Consider the following 20,048-nt stretch of genomic DNA (forward strand, 5'->3'; position numbering starts at 1 on the left):
CTAAAAATTTATCAAATTATTATTTGTTGAATATGCTAATGAAAAATGAATAATAATTTTTATCACATTTTTATATAAATAAATCATAAAAAATATTTTAAAATATAAAAAATTATCTCATAAAACTGAGCAACAACAATATAATTTTATTAATGATAATGCTCAATAATCTTTTAAATAAAATTATGCAAAATTCTCTCTTAATAAATTTTAAATTAAAAAGTTTTAATTTTAATTTTAATTTTAATTATGATATGAGAAGAATTTTTACGTCAGCCTCCTTTAATCCATTGCTCAAGAGCGCGTGAAATACCAGGAAATTTCAATCGACTGTTCGTGCTCTGAAAAGAAAAAGCCTGCAAAAAATAGAAATCGAACTTTTTAAAATAATTGAATTGAAATTAATTACTACTTACAATATACTATGTCCATAAATTGGTTGAGAGTTGTATTCCCCTCTATCATAAAACTACCTCCTCCTCTTCCTCTCAGGTACTCGTCTCCTTCTTCTTGTTCTTGTTTTTCTTCGGTGGTTGTGGCAATGTCTTATGATAAAGAGCTGACTGCTGCCAAGAAAGCTGCCTCTCTCGCTGCTCGTCTCTGTCAGGTTACCATTTTTAAGCAAAACCCATTTTGTCTGCGTTTGTTGTTCTGTTACAAATCATCCCTTTCCTTGTTTTGGGTTTTTAGTATGGTTTTAGATTTTTATTTGAAAAATCTGTTTTTTTTATTCTCTTTCTTTCTTTTGTTTTCATTTTGTGTAATTACCTGCTTAATTAAACAGTATGTCTGTGTGATTTTCCTTTACTTCAAAACGCAAGTTCGCTTTGCAGACTCTTTGGAATTATCGGCCTCTCTAATATTATGGGTGAAGTCACTGAATTGTATTTTACTTTTGTCAGTTGAAACTTTAATATTGAGATACCAGGCTTTATATCAAAAGAAACATACATGGCGATGCTTTGATCATGTAAGCTGTGTTTATATAGAAACTGAATTTGGGTTTTTGGGTGTTTGTTGTAATCTTCAGAAAGTGCAGAAGAGTTTGCTTCAATCAGATGTTCAATCCAAAAATGATAGAAGTCCTGTAACAGTGGCTGATTATGGTTTGTTTTGAAACTTTCTTGTGCTTTCCTCTATAGTTATTCACTTGCTAATGCAAGATTTCTTTTTTCTTTTAAATGTGCATCTTGGATTTTAAATGGATTTCCATTCTTTGTTTTTTATCCCCTTTGATTTACGTGCTTCTTTCTACTTGTTAGCATGATACTTAGAGTTTACTTGTTACCTTCGTTTCATAATTTGTTAAACCAGGGAATTTGCAGAGTCATATGATGTTTTCCTAGCCGTATTAAGCAAAATTTTCTATTGGATGAAATGTTTTTCTTCTGGTGAATCAAACTGCCATAGTTTGTCCGAAGTGAAAGAATATTTATAGTTGTGCCATATGTAGTGCTTTGTTTGATGAGCATATCTCAAGCTACATTGCCCTGTAATCCATTTACCAGCTCAATAGTTGCCTCCTATTGTTCCTCCTTCTAAGGTCATCTGCTTATCCATACCAATCATGTCTTTCTCCATACATATCAAATTTTAGGGGGAAATGTGATCATAATTTGTATTTATTATTTACAATTTCCTATATTATGTACTTGTTAGATGATACACTTATCATATGCAAAACTTGCAGCAATGCTACAATTTTCTGAATTTTGCTTTTTACTTTTTGCATTGCTAATCCCTAAAAGATTTTGGTTTAAGTATTTATGCAGTTATGCTATTCTTGATCTCAGCAATTTTCGGCTGTTAGAATTGGTGTTGAAGAAACCATAACTGACTGCTGACATGTTCCCTTGACATTTTAAATATTAAAATTTTCATCAGGCTCACAAGCACTGGTTAGCTTTGTGCTGCAGCAGGAATTTCCGGCTGAATTCTCATTAGTTGCCGAGGAGGTAAATCTCTGCACTTCTGGAGAATAGCTTGAGGAACATGCATTACTGTCCTCTTTTTTCCTTTAAATTATAGAATTTGTTTTTCTTTTCCTTCTAAATAATGTTTTGGGTTCTCTTTAGGATTCTAAAGATCTTCGCAAGGATGGTGCCCAGGAATTAGTAGACCGCATTACAAAACTTGTGAATGATTCTCTAGCTAGTGATGAATCATACAGTGTTACTTTATCCACAGAAGATGTTCTCAAGGCCATTGACAGTGGCAAATCTGAAGGTGGTTCCCAAGGTCGACACTGGGTTTTGGATCCTATAGATGGTACTAAAGGGTGAGTTCTCAAACTTAATATCTGATGTGAGTGATTTTGCTTTAGTCATAAAGAAGTTGGTGTCTGATATAATAGTGATTCATGCTCACCAAGTGCATTATGGCTTATGATATGCGATATCTAACATGAGTAGTTTTGGTCTACTTCCAGCTTCACCCCTTAGCTATGACTAAATAAGTTTGGTTGGCTACATGAATTTTAGTCCTCCATTTAGCTAGTTTATGATAAGGCATATCTCACTCATGCTTGCATGCACACAAGCGCACACCTACAGATGCATCATTTGTGAATTTTGTGATTAGATCCCATAGTTGACATGTCCGGAATGCCAAGTCTTTGCAAGGGGATGTTAAATTTGCTCTCTGTCTTCAGTTATTTAGTGCAGAAGGATTGATAGGAGAAGAGGCGAAGTGGGTACGTTAAAATACCAGATGCAAGACAAGCCGTAATTCTCTTTTGGTTTTGCATGGCCGGACCTTTGAATTTAGTGCTTCAGAATTAAACGATTGTTCCTCAGGCTAACCCTTCCTTCATCTTTGTTAGATACGTTATTTTTAGATTTCTGTAGTTAATGATCTCAACTGCTTTCCAGTTAGTAAAATGATATTTTATTGTAATGTTCCAGTTAGTAAAATGATATTTTATTCTAATGTTATGTGCTTATGGACCATCTTTCATGAAGTAGTAAATGCTTCTGATATTTTACATTGTAGGTTTCTAAGAGGAGGTCAATATGCAATAGCGTTGGCTTTGCTAGACAGAGGAAAAGTTGTCTTGGGTGTGCTGGCTTGTCCTAATCTACCACTAACTCCCATCAATGATCAGCATTCTCCAAATAATGAAGTTGGTTGTCTTTTCTTTGCTGAAGTTGGTGGAGGATCTTACATGCAGCCACTTGACAGTTCTTCAACGGTGAAGGTTGTAATGATTTGTTATAATTTCATTGCTATTGATCAGAGTAAGTACTTGCAACTTATACATTTATTTGGGATTCAGGTGCAAGTAAGTGGCATTGAAAATCCTGAAGAAGCATCATTCTTTGAGTCATATGAAGCAGCACATTCCATGCATGATTTATCTAGTTTAATTGCCCAAGTACTTCTCTCTCTCTCTCTCTCTCTATATATATATATATATGTATGTATGTATTTCCATGCATGTAATGTAACACTGAGATGTAAACAGAAACTCGGCGTCAAAGCACCACCAGTTAGAATTGATAGCCAGGTAAAATACGGTGCTCTGTCCAGAGGAGATGGAGCCATATATATGCGTCTACCTCATAAAGGGTATCGGGAGAAAATATGGGATCATGCTGCCGGGTGTATTGTTGTGACTGGTATGGACCAATTTGACTCCAACATCTGCTACTATCTTTCACTTTACTCATGGTGTAGGTTGGAATGTTGATGGTTAGTTATCAGGATGGCATTGGTTTATTTAGCCATTCACTGCCCTTGTTGGGATGGGATGGTATAATAGTTAACTGGGGGCAGCTTTGGGATTGTCCGCTTTACAAAAGGGTTTCGTGTTTGTATAAAATGTCTTGTTTTCTGTGCAATATGTTCCTTAGTTTAGAGTCACTTAAAGTCTGTATTTTTAATCCAAAACATGACTCCATCCTACATATTTGATTTCCAGTCTGGTCTTTTTCAAGTGTCTCCCTTTGGGTCAGGGAAATAATTTCCTGGAGTTTTTTGTTTTTTATATGAAAAATTTTCTTGCCACTTCTATAACATAAAAATTGTATATTCAAAATGGGGTTTCCCTCTTACTGGTCTATTTTGGCCATTGAAGGTTAATGATACAACCCCTCCCCACTCCACCCTTTATTCCATTCACTGCCTTTTGACATATCTATTTACAATTAATCTCTTGCAGAAGCTGGCGGTGTGGTCATGGATGCTGCAGGGAACCCTTTGGATTTTTCTAAGGGAAAGTTTCTTGATCTGGACACAGGCATCATTGTTACCAATCAGAAGTTGATGCCAATACTCATTAAGGCAGTTAGAGAATCCCTGGAGGAGAAAGCTTCACCCTTGTGATTTTTTTAACAAACAGGGTTTTATCCTGTCCTCATTTAAGCTTTATGTTTACTTTGGGGGGAATAAATTTCCTTTGTTAAGCTGGTTGCAAACTTGAATCATCTTAGTATTTCTCTTATTAATCCCTGTCATCATGCTTTCCTTCTGTGGTTCCTATGCTTTCCTTCTGTGGTTCCTATTTTCTCCTCAGTGCATGCAGTGTATTAGGGTTGGCTCCTGGATTCCAAACCTCATTGATGTTGAATACTTAATATATTCGAGAAGAAAGTGCAATTAATGTTTCAGTGATCTACTGATTTGTAACTTGCAATCTCTCTTAGCTTGAACTGGCACGGTTCTCTTCTTTCTCCAAGAATATTTTCTGGAAAAAGCTGCACTTAGGAATTATATTGCCCCTGCCTCGGCTCGGACAGTCCAAATATAATGGTTACAACTTACAAACATCCTTCACTCGTAGGATCCACGCAAAATGGAGAATTGCATTTAAGAGGACTGCGAAATTTCACTAAAAGCTTAAGGCAATTGAAATGTTAAAGATAGTAAGCATTGCGATGACTTAGCAACACAACGTTATCAGGTCACTAACGAGTAACCTATACTTATATTCAACGTTATTCGGTCACTTCGTGGTATGCATTAATCATTTGAGTTAAATATCAAGGTATTTACAAATGTCATGAAGAAAGAGATTAGAACCCATGCTTGTAACATGTCCTTTTTGCATCAAAGTTTATAATCTCTCGCAGGTTGGATTGGATATATGATATGTCCGATGCGTTTTGATCAAAGAAAACTTATTTATATTTAATGGGGGGCCAGAGACAGAAGTACATATCCCACTGGGTGAAACTGTTATTATAATAATTTATCATAACAATGCCAGCTTAATATTACTCACAAGTTCAAGCTTCAGAGAGAAACTACTGCTTGTATATGCTTCGCCTAATGTGGAACGTCTGCAGGGAAATCTTGCGGGTGTCTACTGATGGTTTCTCTCAGCAATTTCTCCTGCTCACGGAGGTTGGATGGAAGATCATCGTATACATCTGTAAATAATTCCTCAACTGGAGGTTTCTCAACTTTCTCAGCCATTTGAATTGCATGCAATAGCTGTCACCAAGAGTGTTGGTTTGTTAGTAAGAAACTTCAGAATTTAGCTTTTGATTAGCAGTATACAATCATTTAACTAAGGGCTTAGGGATGGTGTAAACTAACCAGCATTAAAGTTGTTAATTGAGGGGATGAATAGAGAGAAAGAAAACACAATCTAACACCAAGCTTGAATCTAGAGATGCTTCAAATAATGCTAGTTTAAGTGTTTTACCTGATTCCGGATGCTGCTTCTGAGCTGGGTCTCAGCCTCACTACTCCACCAACCATTACTTTCAACCCACTTTCTAAATCTTGTTACAGGGTCTCTCGCCATTCTCCACCATTCGATCTCCTCAGCAGGACGGTATTTGGTGGAATCATCTGATGTGGAATGGTGTCCAACTCGATATGTAACAGCCTAAAGTGAAAATGAAAGAACAAAATATCAAGGAATAACCCATTTATGCTTCAGCATTATGCATATGCCTCTCATGGTGGCTGAAAAGCTGCCAATGAAGAAGAATTAATAGAAGGAGACTTACTTCAATTAAAATTGGCCTGTGTTCATTCACTGCCATTTTACGTGCAGTGTGAACTGCACTATACATGGCAAGTGCATCATTGCCATCTACACGAATGCTCTGGACTCCATAAGCTTGCCCTCTAACAGCAATCCCATCACCTGCACCATGTGCAAAACAAAATACATGATAGGATACATATATACATTATTGATGGATTCATGGATTGTTAAAATAAAATAATGCCCAATAAATAAAAAAGGGAGGAAGAATACTTCGAAACTGGTCTGAAGTGGGTGTACTAATTGCCCATCCATTATTCCGACAGATAAAGATTACTGGAGCCTCTGTAACTGCCGCGAAATTTAAAGCAGCATGAAAATCTCCCTATCATTATTTTGTTTTGTTAGAAACAAAGCACCAAAATCTAAAATTCAATGAGATTGAGCTGCTACGAAATGAACTCATTTATGCATCCTGCTCCCCAACAACACATACACAAAGGAGGAGAAAGGTTCTTTGACCTCTGATAAGTTATGTAAAACCAGTCCCACCTGGGCTTAGCTGAAGTTCTAAGGGTGGGGTGGAGTTTAGTTAGAGATTTTAGATTAAAAAAAACAACAAAACTAAGGAATTCCATTAACTGAAATTATCCTTCTCTAGTTACAGCAAGCATATGAAGCAATTGTATAGATTATAAAATCCTTTCAAGTTTCAAATGCTAAAAAGCCAAATATTTTTTCTCTCAACACTGAATTTCCAGTAGTTGTATTTACCTCACTTGTGCCACCATCACCAAAGTAAGTGACAACACATGCGTCTTTTTTGTCCATCTTCAGAGAATATGCAGCACCTACTGCATGGGGAATTTGTGTACTGAAAAACAGTGGGGAATTATTATAGCCCTGATTTCCAGAATTAGATCAAAAGATTTTAAGAAAGTTCTATATGAGAAACTCCCAGAAAGACAAGTTTAATCTCTTACGCAATTGTTGATGATACAGTAAAGTATTTATGCTTGTTAGATCCATAATGAATAGGCATTTGTCTGCCTTTTCCATAATCAGCTCTGTTTCCAAAACATTGGTTTGCAAATTCTTGCAGGGTGAAACCACGCCAGATTAAAACTCCTGGTTCCCGGTACTGCAAAGGACATCATTAACATTATGATAGCATCATTTAATTTTCAATCATGATGTGTATATTTTACTTAGCTGTTGGATTGTACATGAGAAAGTGCATCTTTGAACATAAGGTTATAAAAACCAGATGAGTGAATCTAGATCCCTAAATGGTTAAAGTTATGCTCTATCCACAGATGTGAAATGTGCAGCTTGAAGGGATAGTAAGGGATGTATAAATGTCCATGTATGTTCTTGCCTGAGGAAAAACAAAGTCATCTGAAGTAAGTGCTGCTGCTGATGCGATGTTGATGGCCTCTTCTCCAATTGTGGTCACATAGAAGGAAATTCTTCCTTGCCTTTGAGCTTCATAGAATATGGTATCCATAGTTTGAAGAGTAACCATGTCACTGTACATTTTAACAGCAATTTCCTCACTGACCTAATATAATATGTAACCGATAAGGTTCTTTTCTGCTGAATGATGTTTCACTTCAAGGAAACAAAAAGAAAATGACTGTTTCAGGAAGTAAAATTCTACCTGTATATAATCGCTCTGCTTAATTAGCTGACCATTATCATCAAGCACTCGGAAGCAGTGGGTATGCGCACTGGGAGATTCGGATAAAAACCTCATATCAGGAGAACATATAATCTTTCCTCCTGGAAAATCCAATACCTTACATAAAAAGAGAGCTTTGGTGAGAATAAATATATGTATCAACATGAAAATAAAACCATTCCTAAGATATAGCAAGCAATTATAAAACTGACGCCTTGTTGAAATGCACTTGTCATTTGGAATTAAATTGAAGATATCATGGTTTTCAGAAGAAGGAGATTACCTCTATCCTATCCATGAAACCTAGAGTTTTGGTCTCTAAAAGTCATTCAAAGTTATCAAGATGATGAATGAAAAGTACAGAAGCAGTGTCCTAGTCTATCATCTGGAACGGCCCATAAAGGAGTAGTAGAAAAGTGCCCCCACATTTTGCCTTTCAGCCACTCCTACTGTAGAGCAAGTGCTATAGCTCTCATAATTAGTAACAGCGAAATCCAAGAAACTTAAACAGCATAACTGTTCTGTAATCTCCATCCAAAGAGTATAGCCTTAAAAGTTGACATCAAAAACAACCAAGGCTGATGCAATTTTATCAGTAAACATGAAATGCTTCAATGCAAAACACATTAGTAAATCTAGATGCTAATTATCATATTGACTACTTTCTCAGGTGGCAGTGTGATAAAGCCAGAAGTGAAATTGTTCTTTTTCTAAGTTATTATTGAAATAAAGGAAATTTACTAAGCACGTATCTACAAGATGCATAACCTCTTAACTCAATGTCCACCAAGCTCATATGTTCAGCAAGAATATAATGAGAAATTAAAACTAAATGATGAAATGTCGTCCTTTGCTGTGGCAAGACCAGAAATTGCCCCCCTCCCACACCAAAATAAAAAATGAAAAAAGAACAGCAAAGAGAACACAAGATTTTGCTATTTTTTGATTTAAATAGAAGTTATAGAACTAGCTATGTCTTCCATTTGGTTCAAATTTTTATCAAGGTTAAACAAGATGCCACAAGGTTAAATGGAAGGTTGAGCACTGCAGGAGATCTTCTGTTCCCATAGCAGTGATGTAGTATTCACTTACATAATGCATATATCACCTAATAGTCGAGTAATGTGGATTATATACAACGCAAAAATGTGTGGGAATGTAAGTATTAAACCAATTTAAGTAGTACTATATATCAAACTAAAAATTAATAAATAAACTATTCGTAGTACATAAATTGTTGAAATACCAGTCAAACTAGAAAGCAATTTTACAGGGGCAATTCCTCTGCAACCTTCAGCAAATATCTAAAATTGCCTTAAAAAAAAAAATCCCTTTTCCGCCACTCAAAGTCTTTGTAAATCAAACATTTCAACGCATTCTTCACTAAATAAATGCAAGGATAATTCAGAATAAAAACTGTAAAAAATGCTTCCAAACAAGATAACAGCAAGTACCGCATTAAACTGATCGATCAAGGGAATCAGAATTACACTAGTCTTGCAGAAGTGAATGTACATAGAAAAATACAACAGAGGAACACAATTGAACAAACTTTAGAATAACCCTTTGTTCATGTTAAGCCTACAATTACAAACCTGATTGTCTTCAGCATTTTGGACCGAAGCAAACTGTTTTTCAGCTATGGTGGATTCAAAACGTTGAGACATGAAAAGGCAACCTCTTTTATGGGAATTTAAATCTAGGTTATTGAGTTGTGGAGCAAATGGAGAAGTAGCAGTTGATGCAGGGAAACGGCAATGATTGTTGTGGTTCAGACAAGAACAACTGTGCTGCTTCATCAAACTCGATAAACCAACCTTTGATTTCAGGTTGTTGATAATATTTCTTGAATTTTTCAGATAGAAAGCCATTGAAAAGAGAGATAAGACACTGAAATGCTCCAAGTTGGGTGTAGGTGGATTTGCTAGAGAAGAAGCTAGACAGTTAACAATAATTTAAAGGACAAAGAGAGAAGATGGAAAGACGGCCTTTATTTCTTTTACAGGTTTGTAAGTTATAGATGGATTAGAATTCTGACGTGGATATACAAATCGAGCCACACTCCCAGGATCAAGCTAGTACCACCCGCGAGTTTGGGAAAAACTGTCAATACTCGCGATTTAGAAAATACACGTGGCAAAATAAATAATAGCTTTTTTATTTCTTTTTTCTTGTAATTTATTTTTATTTAAAAAAGGCAATTCAATTTTTTTAGATAATTGACCGATTATTGACCCTAATTAATAGCTTGTCCCCGTAGTTAAATATGATTTCTTTTTTTACATTAATTTCTTTTAATTTGTCAACATTGTTTTTTTTATTTAAATTTAATTTAATGTGGGTTTTGAACTTGAAGCTTGATTTAGGACTTCTTTTTTGTTGCCATTTAAAAAATGTTTCATTGAAACGTTTTTGTATAATACGAATTTTGAGATTTTTATTTTCTTAAGATAATATAAACACCCACCCAAAATTTTCTCCCTACTAAATTTAATGCAATATTAAGTTGGTTCTACTTCTTCTTATAAAATTTTTTAAGGTATTTTAAAAAATAACCCTTAAAGATAAGATATTTTCAAAAATAGATCTCTTTATAATTTTAACTATTTTTAATCAAATTGGATAAAATTACCTTTAATGAAATTACACGTTATGTTGTTATATGTCATATACAAAAATATGTGACAAGTCATGATTAAGTTGTTACACGTCATGTAAAAAAACATGTGACAAGCCATGGTTAGGTTGTTACACGTCATATACAAAAACATGTGACAAGTCATGATTAGATTGTTACACGCCATATACAAAAACATGTTACATGCCATGGTTAGGTTGCTACATGCCATGTACAAAAATATGTAACAAGTCATAGTTAGGTTGTTACATGTTATGTACAAAAATATGTGACAAGTCATGGATAATTTGTTACACATCATGGTTAGATTGTTGTACGCCATGTATAAAAATATGTGACAAACCATGGTTAGGTTGTTACACGTCATGTTGAAAAAAAAATTGTTGTTATACGCCATAATTAGGTTATTACATGCTATGTTGAAAAAAAAATAACGTTGTTATACGTCATGTACAAAAACATGTGACAAGTTATGGTTAGATTGTTACACGTCATGTACAAAAACATGTGACAAGTTATGATTAGGTTGTTACACGTCATGTACAAAAACATGTGACAAGTAATAGTTAGGTTGTTACACACCATGTTAAAAAAAAATATTGTTGTTATACACCATGGTTAGATTGTTACACGTTATGTTAAAAAAAATACTGCTGTTACACGCTATATATAAAAACATATTACACGTCATGGTTAAAAAAAATTATTATACGCCATATTAAAAAAATATTATTATTACACGATATATTTAAAAACATTTTGTTACATTTTAATGTTTAAAATGTTGTCGTTGCTTACGAACCAAAACTTTAAATCCTCTCAACTCTTTTCTTTTTTTTTGTTTTTTTTTTTTGACAATTTGACACCGATTAAAGTGTTTCTAACATGCTTTCATAAATCAAAATATAAATTTTTTAATCTAAAATACATACTTTGACTAAAAAAAAAAAAAATTCTTTTGAAAACTTAGGTTTATAAATTTCAAAATTTTGAGTTTATCAGTGTCTAGGTCCCGAATTGATTCAATTGAAAGTTATTTCATACATATATGATTATTTCTACTGTTTTAGTTTCCAAAATACCTAAAAATCGAATTTTCTAAATAGGCAAGCGTAAGAAAGAGAAATCTGAAAATGCAGGAGGGAAAAATCGAAAGCATAGTACACAAATGCTGAAGAGATAAATCGATAAAATTTGAGAGAGTGGGATGGTGAGAGAGAAATCTGAAGTATAAATGAAGAGAAATTGTGATGAATGGTTTAATTTATTTGAAATAGTTTAAAGGGTATTTTTGTCAAGTTATGATTAAATATAGCTAAAAACAGTTAAATTTATTTTGATGGTTATTTTTAAAATATCTTTATCAAGAAAGGTCATTCCTCACAATTTCTTCAAAATTTTTTCTATATAAACTATTTTTTTTTTGTGAGTAGTTGATATAAATGCAAATACATGCAAATGTCACAAGTCAATCCAAAAAACATATTTACTTATAAGTACAAGACTTATCTTTTCTTTTACTATATCCTTTTTTTATTTATAAATGAAAGAGACTTACTTTACTTGAGATTTATTTTGATCTTGATATATGTTTTCAACTCAATTAATATAATAGAAGAAGACTCTCACTTATAAGTTTAAGAATATCTGATGTTTTATTTATACGAGATTCATAATATAAGTATTTTTATCAAATTAATACAAAAAAAAGAGGTGGGTATTTTTTGTTTTTTACATATAAGGGAAAAGATAAAATTATTACATCATCTTAAGCCATGATATGTCTAGATTGTCTGCAAATAAATAGGTATTTTTGAATACAAAAGGCAATGACTATTAAGTACTTTGAATGCAGCATTTATGAGCATAATGCATGTATTTTTCTTATTCAAAAATTTTGATTGAATCTTATTAAATGCTAATTATGGTTAATTAAGTAAAAAGGTTGTTTAAGACTTAATTTCTAGATTGGGTCTCAATCTAAATTCATAATACATAGCATGATCACAATCATAAGTTTACCGTATTTTTTCTCAAATAATTTGATAATAAAATTATTTGATTTTAATAAAATCTTGAACCTTATTTTTAATTTTTTATATTTTTCATAATTGTAGTGAGGAAAGCGTGCAAACAAAGGAGTACGCCTTCTCTCCTCTTCCGTAGAAGCCGTACGCGCCCTTGAGGAAGTGAGGAAAAATGAGAAGACGAGACTACGACAACGTGGAATATATCACGTTTGGAGATAACCATCCTTCCGGACTCCCACGTCATTGGATATTCAATTGTTTCCTTTGTAATAAAGTAATAATATTTAAATTTCTTCTCTTCTATCTATTTCATTTAAATGAAATTGTTTTTCGCATTTCATGTTTGCATTCTACATACTATAAAATACAATTAATAGTCAAAGGACATCAATTAAAAAAATTCCTGATTTTGAATTTTGCCTCTTTAGCCTACCAAACAATAAATTGTGCTTGTTTATTGAAAAATAAAATATAAAAATTGACTGTAAAGATTCGATTTTCTTGAAAAATGATTGGATAGATTAGTGTAAGGAATTGTAGAGTCCAAATTTTACAAACTTTTCAAAATCTTTAATTTATCTGATGTGAAATCAAAGCATCTTAATGCCAAACATGTAAGGCAGCCCAAACCAATACTCTAAGCATTATATAATTTTTTTTTTCTTAAAGGTAAGCACTATATAAACTTAAATAAGTTTTGAGGTAATTTAGACTGAATTATGATCGTATTAATGATTTGATTTTTCTTTAGTCAATATTAATGATTAATTGATAATTTTTTAATACAAAAATATGATAAAAGTTAAAGTTAAAAATTTTGAAATTTAAGAAATTGTGTAAATCAAAAAGTTGTAGTCCCTTCTTATGACCCTCTCAAATTGATATATTTAATCTCTTTATATCCTTATTCTGAGTGACACAAAGTTTTATGTACAATGTATTTGAATATTGTCTATTTTTTAATTCATCCTTTAATTCAAATAAAAACAAAATACAGAGATCCAATCTACATAGTGAAATTCAAAAATGTATAATATCGATTTTTTAACAATATTTATTTACTGTAGATTTTAATTATTTTTTTTATAATAGTTGGAATAAAATATATATTCTTCCTTTCATTGATAGATAGGCTAAAACAACATTGAAAGTCCAAAACCACAATAAATAAAGCCCACTTACAAAATTAAACATAAGTAGAGATTGAATCAGTTGGAGATTACATGACTTGATTTGAATAGTTAAAAATTAATCTCAAATAGTATTAATTTAATTAAAAATGAATATTAGCTGATAAGGAAAAGAGGGGTACGTTCTAGACGGGGAAGGGTCACTTGCACCACAAGAATCAGCCTTCCTGGAAGAGGAACAACACTCTCTCCCCTTCGTTCGCTACCGTTGAGTGTAGTGGGTTGCTTAAGCTTGTTATCTTGCCTCCTTTGTTGATTTTACAGGTCATCATTTTCAGTTTGAAATTTTGGAAAGTTCATCTATTTAGGTTTCCAAAAAAACAAAAGATTATGTTATAGCTTGCATTTCCTACATTTACCCTTCAATTCCACATTAAGGCAGGTTATGGAGGGTGTGCATCTAGGGAGCTTTGTGATCCAGGGTGCTCCAAACAGCTTGTTTGCTTTGCAGGATGTTACATGCATGAAATATGTACATGATTATATACATATACATCGATGAATTTAAGATTTTACACGATTAATGATTAAAGGGTAACTATAAGAATAATTATATTATATATATAAATATCAAGTTTTATATATAATATAATAAAAAAATTAAAAATTGAAGAGTGATAGTAACTTTTAACACTTTGACTCCACTGAGGTGATCGTAAGAATTTTAATAAAAAAAAAATAAACATTTTAAGATAAAAAAATTTTCTCATTGTGTAATTCAAAATTATAAGTACAAAGCATACCAAATATATTACACATTAAATTGAGATCGTTGGACAAATGATTTGTTCTCTTCTCATTATATTCCTTGACTCTAAAGTTTAATACATGTGAGAAATGTAGATAGTATATAAATTCAGCATAAGCTGCATATATACTAGAATTTGACTGAACACAAGCCTTACCTCAAATTTTTGACGGGAACTTTTTGCCGTAGCTTTAGAAATCATGACTAAAACTTGGTGGTAGTTCTTCAACGGTTCAACCCAAACAACTAATCAGAAATGGTGATACATGAATCAATGGCATATATAGGGCAAATATACCTTCTTAATCCATCTTCCTACCTCAAGTTTAAAATGTTCAATTCTCTTGTTCCAGAATTACACCATAGTATAGTACTGGCCATGACAGGTGGACAGAAAGACTCCAAGTTCATGACCTAAAACATGAAATTTGCACAACAAAAAGTAACCCATCTGTAGCTGCTACACATATTTCACAAAACTTATTAAAGGTTCATGGGGATGAAGAGTTAGGAAGACATATATATTCAAAAGTTCCTAAAGGTACTTGTGGGGCAGCAAAAGGAATTTGTAGCAGGAAAAGATGAAGAGAAATTGCATCAATTTCTTGTGGTTTTAAATGATTGTCATGATCGACGTGGTGAGTTGTGATCCCTTGCCAAGTCTTAACAAAGCAAATGCTATGGTTACAAGAGAAAAAACACAAAACAAGCATTGGTAGCAAGCCTTGCCCCTTTGAATAAGCAGCCTTCTATCAAAAATTCTGTTCTTCAAGGAAAAATAATTATGAGGGCAAATATCTCGTCTAATATCCATTGTGCATTTTTGCCAGAAAAAAGAAAAAGAAAAAGAAAACCCCTGGATCGTTGTTGATTGAGAAAAGAAAAAATAAAAATGTGCATGGATGTTTAGACATAAGCATAATACTACCTACTAACACAGCTAAATTCATTTTACATCCAAAGATATAGAAAGCGCTAAACTAAGTAGAAACTAGTTATAATTCAGAAGAATTTGGAGGAACTTATATCATCAAGATCATCATCCATCGACAAGAACATTTCATCAAGGCATGAAAGCTCAGTTCCATCATCTTCATCGCTGTAGCTGAAGCTCTGAGAATTACCCTTACTCTCTTCAACTCTACATAGAACCCATTTACTACAATCCTGCACAAGAAAAAGGGAGTAATTAAACAAAACAATGTAAATTCACACTTAGATATGTAATTAGTTAAAAGTATATACTTTGATCAAAGTGCAATATAATCATACAAATCAATAACAGTTAAATTATTTCTTACCAATTTTTGATATCCTGTAGTTTTATATGATGTTAGAGTTGAGTCCCAATTACAAAGATGATATTCTTGCATCAACCAATTTGTTTCTATACCAAAAGGAGCTTCGTTTATGTAGAATACGAAGAATTTCTTCATCCCAATTTTCTTGCCTGCACCACCAAAGATGGGTTCCTCAGTATCTAATTGCTTCCAATAACCATTCTCCAGGACTCGATTTTCCATCATCTGGGTAAAGAAGAAGCAATGGTTTCCACTCAACAGTGCCTTGCCTATTCAGCCAATATAGAACCATGTTAACGCTACAATGGACAAAAAAAGATAAGAAAGAAAAAACCACTTTAAAGAACAACATGAGATGGAAAAAATAGCAAACCATTCAGTTCCCAAGGGTGAAGCAGATGAAGATCAAGTTCAGGAATGATGTTGGGATGGCAAGGTAAGAGCAAGGCCTTAGGGTAGAGAAAGTGTAGGACAAGTTCTTCATCGGTGGGGCAAAATCGGAAGCCTGGAGGAAGGTTGATGCACCCATCTTTCATTTCCATCTTAACAGGAATATGAAATTAAGCAGCTGCAGAATTAACAGCTAGTAAACATTATATAGTGAGATTGTTGCTTTGGTTTTTCTTTGCTTCATTTATAGGTTGTCTTCCAAATATTTGTACTGTTGGAGAGAGAGAGAGGGAGAGAGAGAGAGAGAGAGAGGATAGACAACTCAGCAGTCGAATTGATAAAAAGGCGCCCGTAAAAGAATAAAAATTAAAGAATTATGGGATGGACTCCATGGAAATGGATAATATAAGATTACTGTTTTTTCAAGGAAACAATTGGAGTTCCTTAAGATCATTTAAATATAGAATATATAATTTTATGGAGGATTAGCATATCACTGTCATGCTTCATCTACAAGTTGTGTGGCCCAATACTAGAGCTTATGTTTTCTCGTGATGATTAATTTCTTGGGTATAATCTTAATTATCCAATTTACTTGAAAATTAAGGACAAAAAATGAAAAGAAGACTGACTTCGATCTGTCTTAGCCATATATGAAATATTTAATTAGTCAAAAAAAATTTTTTGAGAAAAAAAAAACCCTTTTGTCCTTTTGATTTACTGGCAAAATCATACAACACAAAGTAATTATTATTTTTTTACTTTTTTATTTATTGGGTTATAAAAATTTTCTTGATCAACAAAATCTTGAAGTAGTCTTTGAAATAAAAAAGAAGTATCTAGCATAGTTATCATCAAAGAAAAGTAGGAAACAAACTATTGTTCATTCTTGTGAATGTTTTGATTAAGTCAAATTGCCATGATTGAATGGAAAAACCATACCTAATTGTGTTTTTCATGTATTTTTAATTCTCATCACCTTCCCTTTCTTGGGGTGACTGAAAGGGAGAGAGAAAGAGAAAGCTATCTGTATATGCTTTTATTCAATTTATACTTATATCTTTTTAATATTTCTTTTTTTTTTCTTTTGGCTTTGGATCTAACCAAGCAATCCTTCCATCTTTCCTTCTCATTCTCCTCTCTTTGGCTTGTAAATTATAGTGATGCCGATGAGACCTTTCATGTCACCATTGACAGATAGAATGGAACATCAAATTCTGTGGCCATATGATAAATTTAACACGTTCTTATCAATTATAAATCATAAGTCAAACCCTCATAATTGTTTATATGTGACACAATATGCCCTTATAACTAGACATATCTATTTAGAACAATTCAATTTAAATAAGATAGACATAATTGTGTTACTTTTTTTTAATAACATGTGAATGTTTGTCATTAAATTACATAAAAGGGAAGTAAGTTTGTAGTCTTTATATCTCTTAGGGGACAACACTTATAAAACATGGTTTTCTGATTGAACTTTGATTTATAGTTGAATATGAATCAACATGCATGTGTCTTTCATAGCATGCAAAAGTTGCTACTATATATATATATATTTATCTTCCCCATTGGCTGGTCATGCATGATTTTCTTTTGAAGTGTACTTTTTACTAAAAAAGTTGTGATTGCTAGTACCAAAAAGAGAGGGAAAGCTAAAGAAAAAGAAGAGAAAGTTGGCCACGGTGGTCATTGAGAAACTACAGCTCTGGACAGCTAGGATAGCTGCACACTGGCCATTCTTTGATGGAACACGTACATGAGCAAGCAATATTTCCAAAAGGCCAAAAAGAAGAAAAGTATTGCCATCTTTTTTTCTTTTACTTTTAATTTTTTGGGGGAGGATTTAAGAAAATTGCAAAACTCAAATAATTACACATTTTTTATTCTGAAAATTACATATTTCATCATATCTAAGGAGACATATGAAACATGATTTAATTCAATTAGTGATTGAGAAATTTAAATTATATGTAATCTTCCCCTCAAATTTAAATCAAAACCAAATATTAATTAAGCAATGGTTTAGTTAAAAAGATTTACTGTACGTATATGCTTTTGTTTGTATATATAAGATATTGCGCTACATATAGAAAGTAATTTTTTTCAATAAATCTCTTTTTTTTTTACTCAAAAATTTATAATTAAAATTTTAAATTTTAATCGTTGAAATCTCACGTATCAAATGAATGCGTTTCATATAATTTTTTTTTTAAATTTAAGTTGTCAAAATATAAAGATAACAATTACACGACCAAATGATGCATCCAAACCATGAATTTGAGAATTCCATAAATCAATTTCATTAGATTTTAGAAATGTGCCATTTGTGAATTGCTGCATTTCTAAATTCTTCAAAATTTTGTAAACTTCTTGACCAAACACAATACTGTTAAACAGAGTCGGCTTGATAATATACTTTAATTAATCCCCCACATATATACATGGAGCAACAAAACAAGAAATTCAGCAGCTGAGAATCCACTAAAGGCGCATGGGGCATAAAATCCTGCTAACCAAGAGAATTGTTAAGATTTCTAAAGATCGTTAGGGAGTCTTCGTCAAATTGTATCATGAGTATGTTTCTTTCGTATATATAATAATGGTGCCTCATTTCTCTGCTCACATCTTTTGTCGGCAAAAACATGCTACTATATAATATAATATATATATATATATATATATATATATATATTTTACAGGGAATCATCCAGAACACAACATAGAGAAACAAACAAATTAGTCTGATGTAAGAAATCCGATCCATTACGTATTCCAATCGAAGAACAGTGGCATCACACTTTGTTGGTTTGAACATCTTTATCCCAAAACCGCCATGATTGCAATTTTTTTTCTAAAGTTGGCAAATTATAGCCTCCCAATTGTAGTTGGTAGGACATAGGTAAAAGGAAAGCTTGAAGAGTCAATAACCAGACACGTGTTTGTTTAATCATCATTGCCACTGCTTATTTATCCCATTTATAGAATTTGTAGTAGTTTTTTATTGCTTGAGAGATGCGAGAGCTTGCTTTTCTGTTACTATTATTTCTTTCATCGTGTCCATCTCTGAATGTTCAGTCCCTCGCTTCTTTGACCCCTTCGTCTACAAGGATGATCCTTTTTTGAGGTTACATTCGTTTTCACGCTTGGAATATGTTATATGGTAACTTTATGGATGCTGCTTTGCTAATCTTTTCCTTCCATCTGTCATTTGGTTTCTGACAGAAAAGTTAAAAGGCAAAACGAGGCATCAACAAAAATTTTACAAGGAAACTAAGATTGATGTTGGAAGGAGGAGGAGGCCATGTTTTTAGGTGTTTCTTTTCCACCCACCCAAACTGAATTATGGGTTTGAGGGTTAAAGAGACGACCAGTACTTACTTGGGATGTGACGCTTGTCTCTACGTGTGATAAGAAGAATATATTTTGCTATGATTGAGACACTAAAGAAACTCATGCGGTGAAGATAGAGGTTTAATCTTAATCTTCACAGTAACATTAATGAGTGAGAATGGATTTGTTGGGCTCATTTGGTCTTGCAGTCCTGCAAAAGAGATGGGTAGTGAGGTTATTGCTTTCTGCTGGATGAAGACATTTAGGAGAGGGGGGAGTGAGAGGTTAGGAGTGGCTGTCTTACTCCTAAGGTCCTTGGCCATCTTCCTTTTATTTGTGAGTATTTAGGTATTATCTTAATTAAGGATAAGGATCTATCATCCCTAGTTTTTGTATATATTCTGACATGGATATGGGGTGCCACTTCTAATCTCTAATTGGACCTCGTGGGCCTGATCATAACACCTAACATGTACCTTTTAGCCATGAAGTATCAACTAATAGAGAAGGCAAAAAATTCTTAATACTTTCTTCCTTCGATTGTTTGATTGAACAAGAATAAACTGGAATTATGAAACAGAACAAGCATGCATGTTCAAATAGTTAACTAAAACAAATTACTGACATTTACGTATATATATATATTCTTCTTCCACTTGAACATTTGATTTAATAGCATAATGTATATATTTCTGCTCAAAAAACCTTTGTTTAAATATCTCCTATCTAAAATAGAAATAGATCTTTTTATTAAAGATGAAATGATTGGTAGTGGGCTAAGTGGCTAATCAGT

At 32.8% G+C, this 20,048-nt stretch overlaps 3 protein-coding genes and 1 long non-coding RNA gene across 4 annotated transcripts; 2 read left to right on the forward strand and 2 right to left on the reverse strand.

Annotated features, from left to right (window-relative positions):
- Positions 1-324: 324 nt before the first annotated feature.
- On the forward strand, positions 325-4,613 carry LOC18611884 (3'(2'),5'-bisphosphate nucleotidase 1-like). Its single transcript, XM_018126783.2, has 8 exons — positions 325-607; positions 1,031-1,106; positions 1,885-1,955; positions 2,076-2,278; positions 2,992-3,196; positions 3,275-3,373; positions 3,464-3,617; positions 4,160-4,613. The coding sequence occupies exons 1-8, from the start codon at positions 425-427 to the stop codon at positions 4,321-4,323; spliced, it is 1,155 nt and encodes a 384-aa protein (XP_017982272.2). The 5' UTR covers positions 325-424; the 3' UTR covers positions 4,324-4,613.
- A 487-nt stretch (positions 4,614-5,100) lies between these two features.
- LOC18611885 (2-oxoisovalerate dehydrogenase subunit alpha 2, mitochondrial) lies at positions 5,101-9,612 on the reverse strand. The gene is made up of 9 exons (XM_007048360.3): positions 9,215-9,612; positions 7,599-7,736; positions 7,317-7,499; positions 6,922-7,079; positions 6,713-6,812; positions 6,212-6,323; positions 5,958-6,097; positions 5,648-5,833; positions 5,101-5,433 (listed from the first exon to the last, which is right to left on the reverse strand). Exons 1-9 carry the CDS (start codon positions 9,488-9,490, stop codon positions 5,266-5,268), a joined length of 1,461 nt encoding a protein of 486 aa, XP_007048422.3. The 5' UTR covers positions 9,491-9,612; the 3' UTR covers positions 5,101-5,265.
- Positions 9,613-15,069: 5,457 nt separating this feature from the next.
- Positions 15,070-16,335, reverse strand: LOC18611886 (NAC domain-containing protein 104-like). The gene is made up of 3 exons (XM_007048361.3): positions 15,900-16,335; positions 15,527-15,795; positions 15,070-15,392 (listed from the first exon to the last, which is right to left on the reverse strand). Exons 1-3 carry the CDS (start codon positions 16,066-16,068, stop codon positions 15,228-15,230), a joined length of 603 nt encoding a protein of 200 aa, XP_007048423.3. The 5' UTR covers positions 16,069-16,335; the 3' UTR covers positions 15,070-15,227.
- A 2,296-nt stretch (positions 16,336-18,631) lies between these two features.
- LOC148764493 (uncharacterized) lies at positions 18,632-19,781 on the forward strand. Its single transcript, XR_016026496.1, has 2 exons — positions 18,632-19,049; positions 19,148-19,781. It is a non-coding gene; the product is annotated as an uncharacterized LOC148764493 (long non-coding RNA).
- The last annotated feature ends 267 nt before the right edge of the window (positions 19,782-20,048 follow it).

Source organism: Theobroma cacao, chromosome 1 (assembly GCF_053813885.1).
Source record: "Theobroma cacao isolate CCN51 chromosome 1, ASM5381388v1, whole genome shotgun sequence".
NCBI lineage: Eukaryota > Viridiplantae > Streptophyta > Magnoliopsida > Malvales > Malvaceae > Theobroma > Theobroma cacao.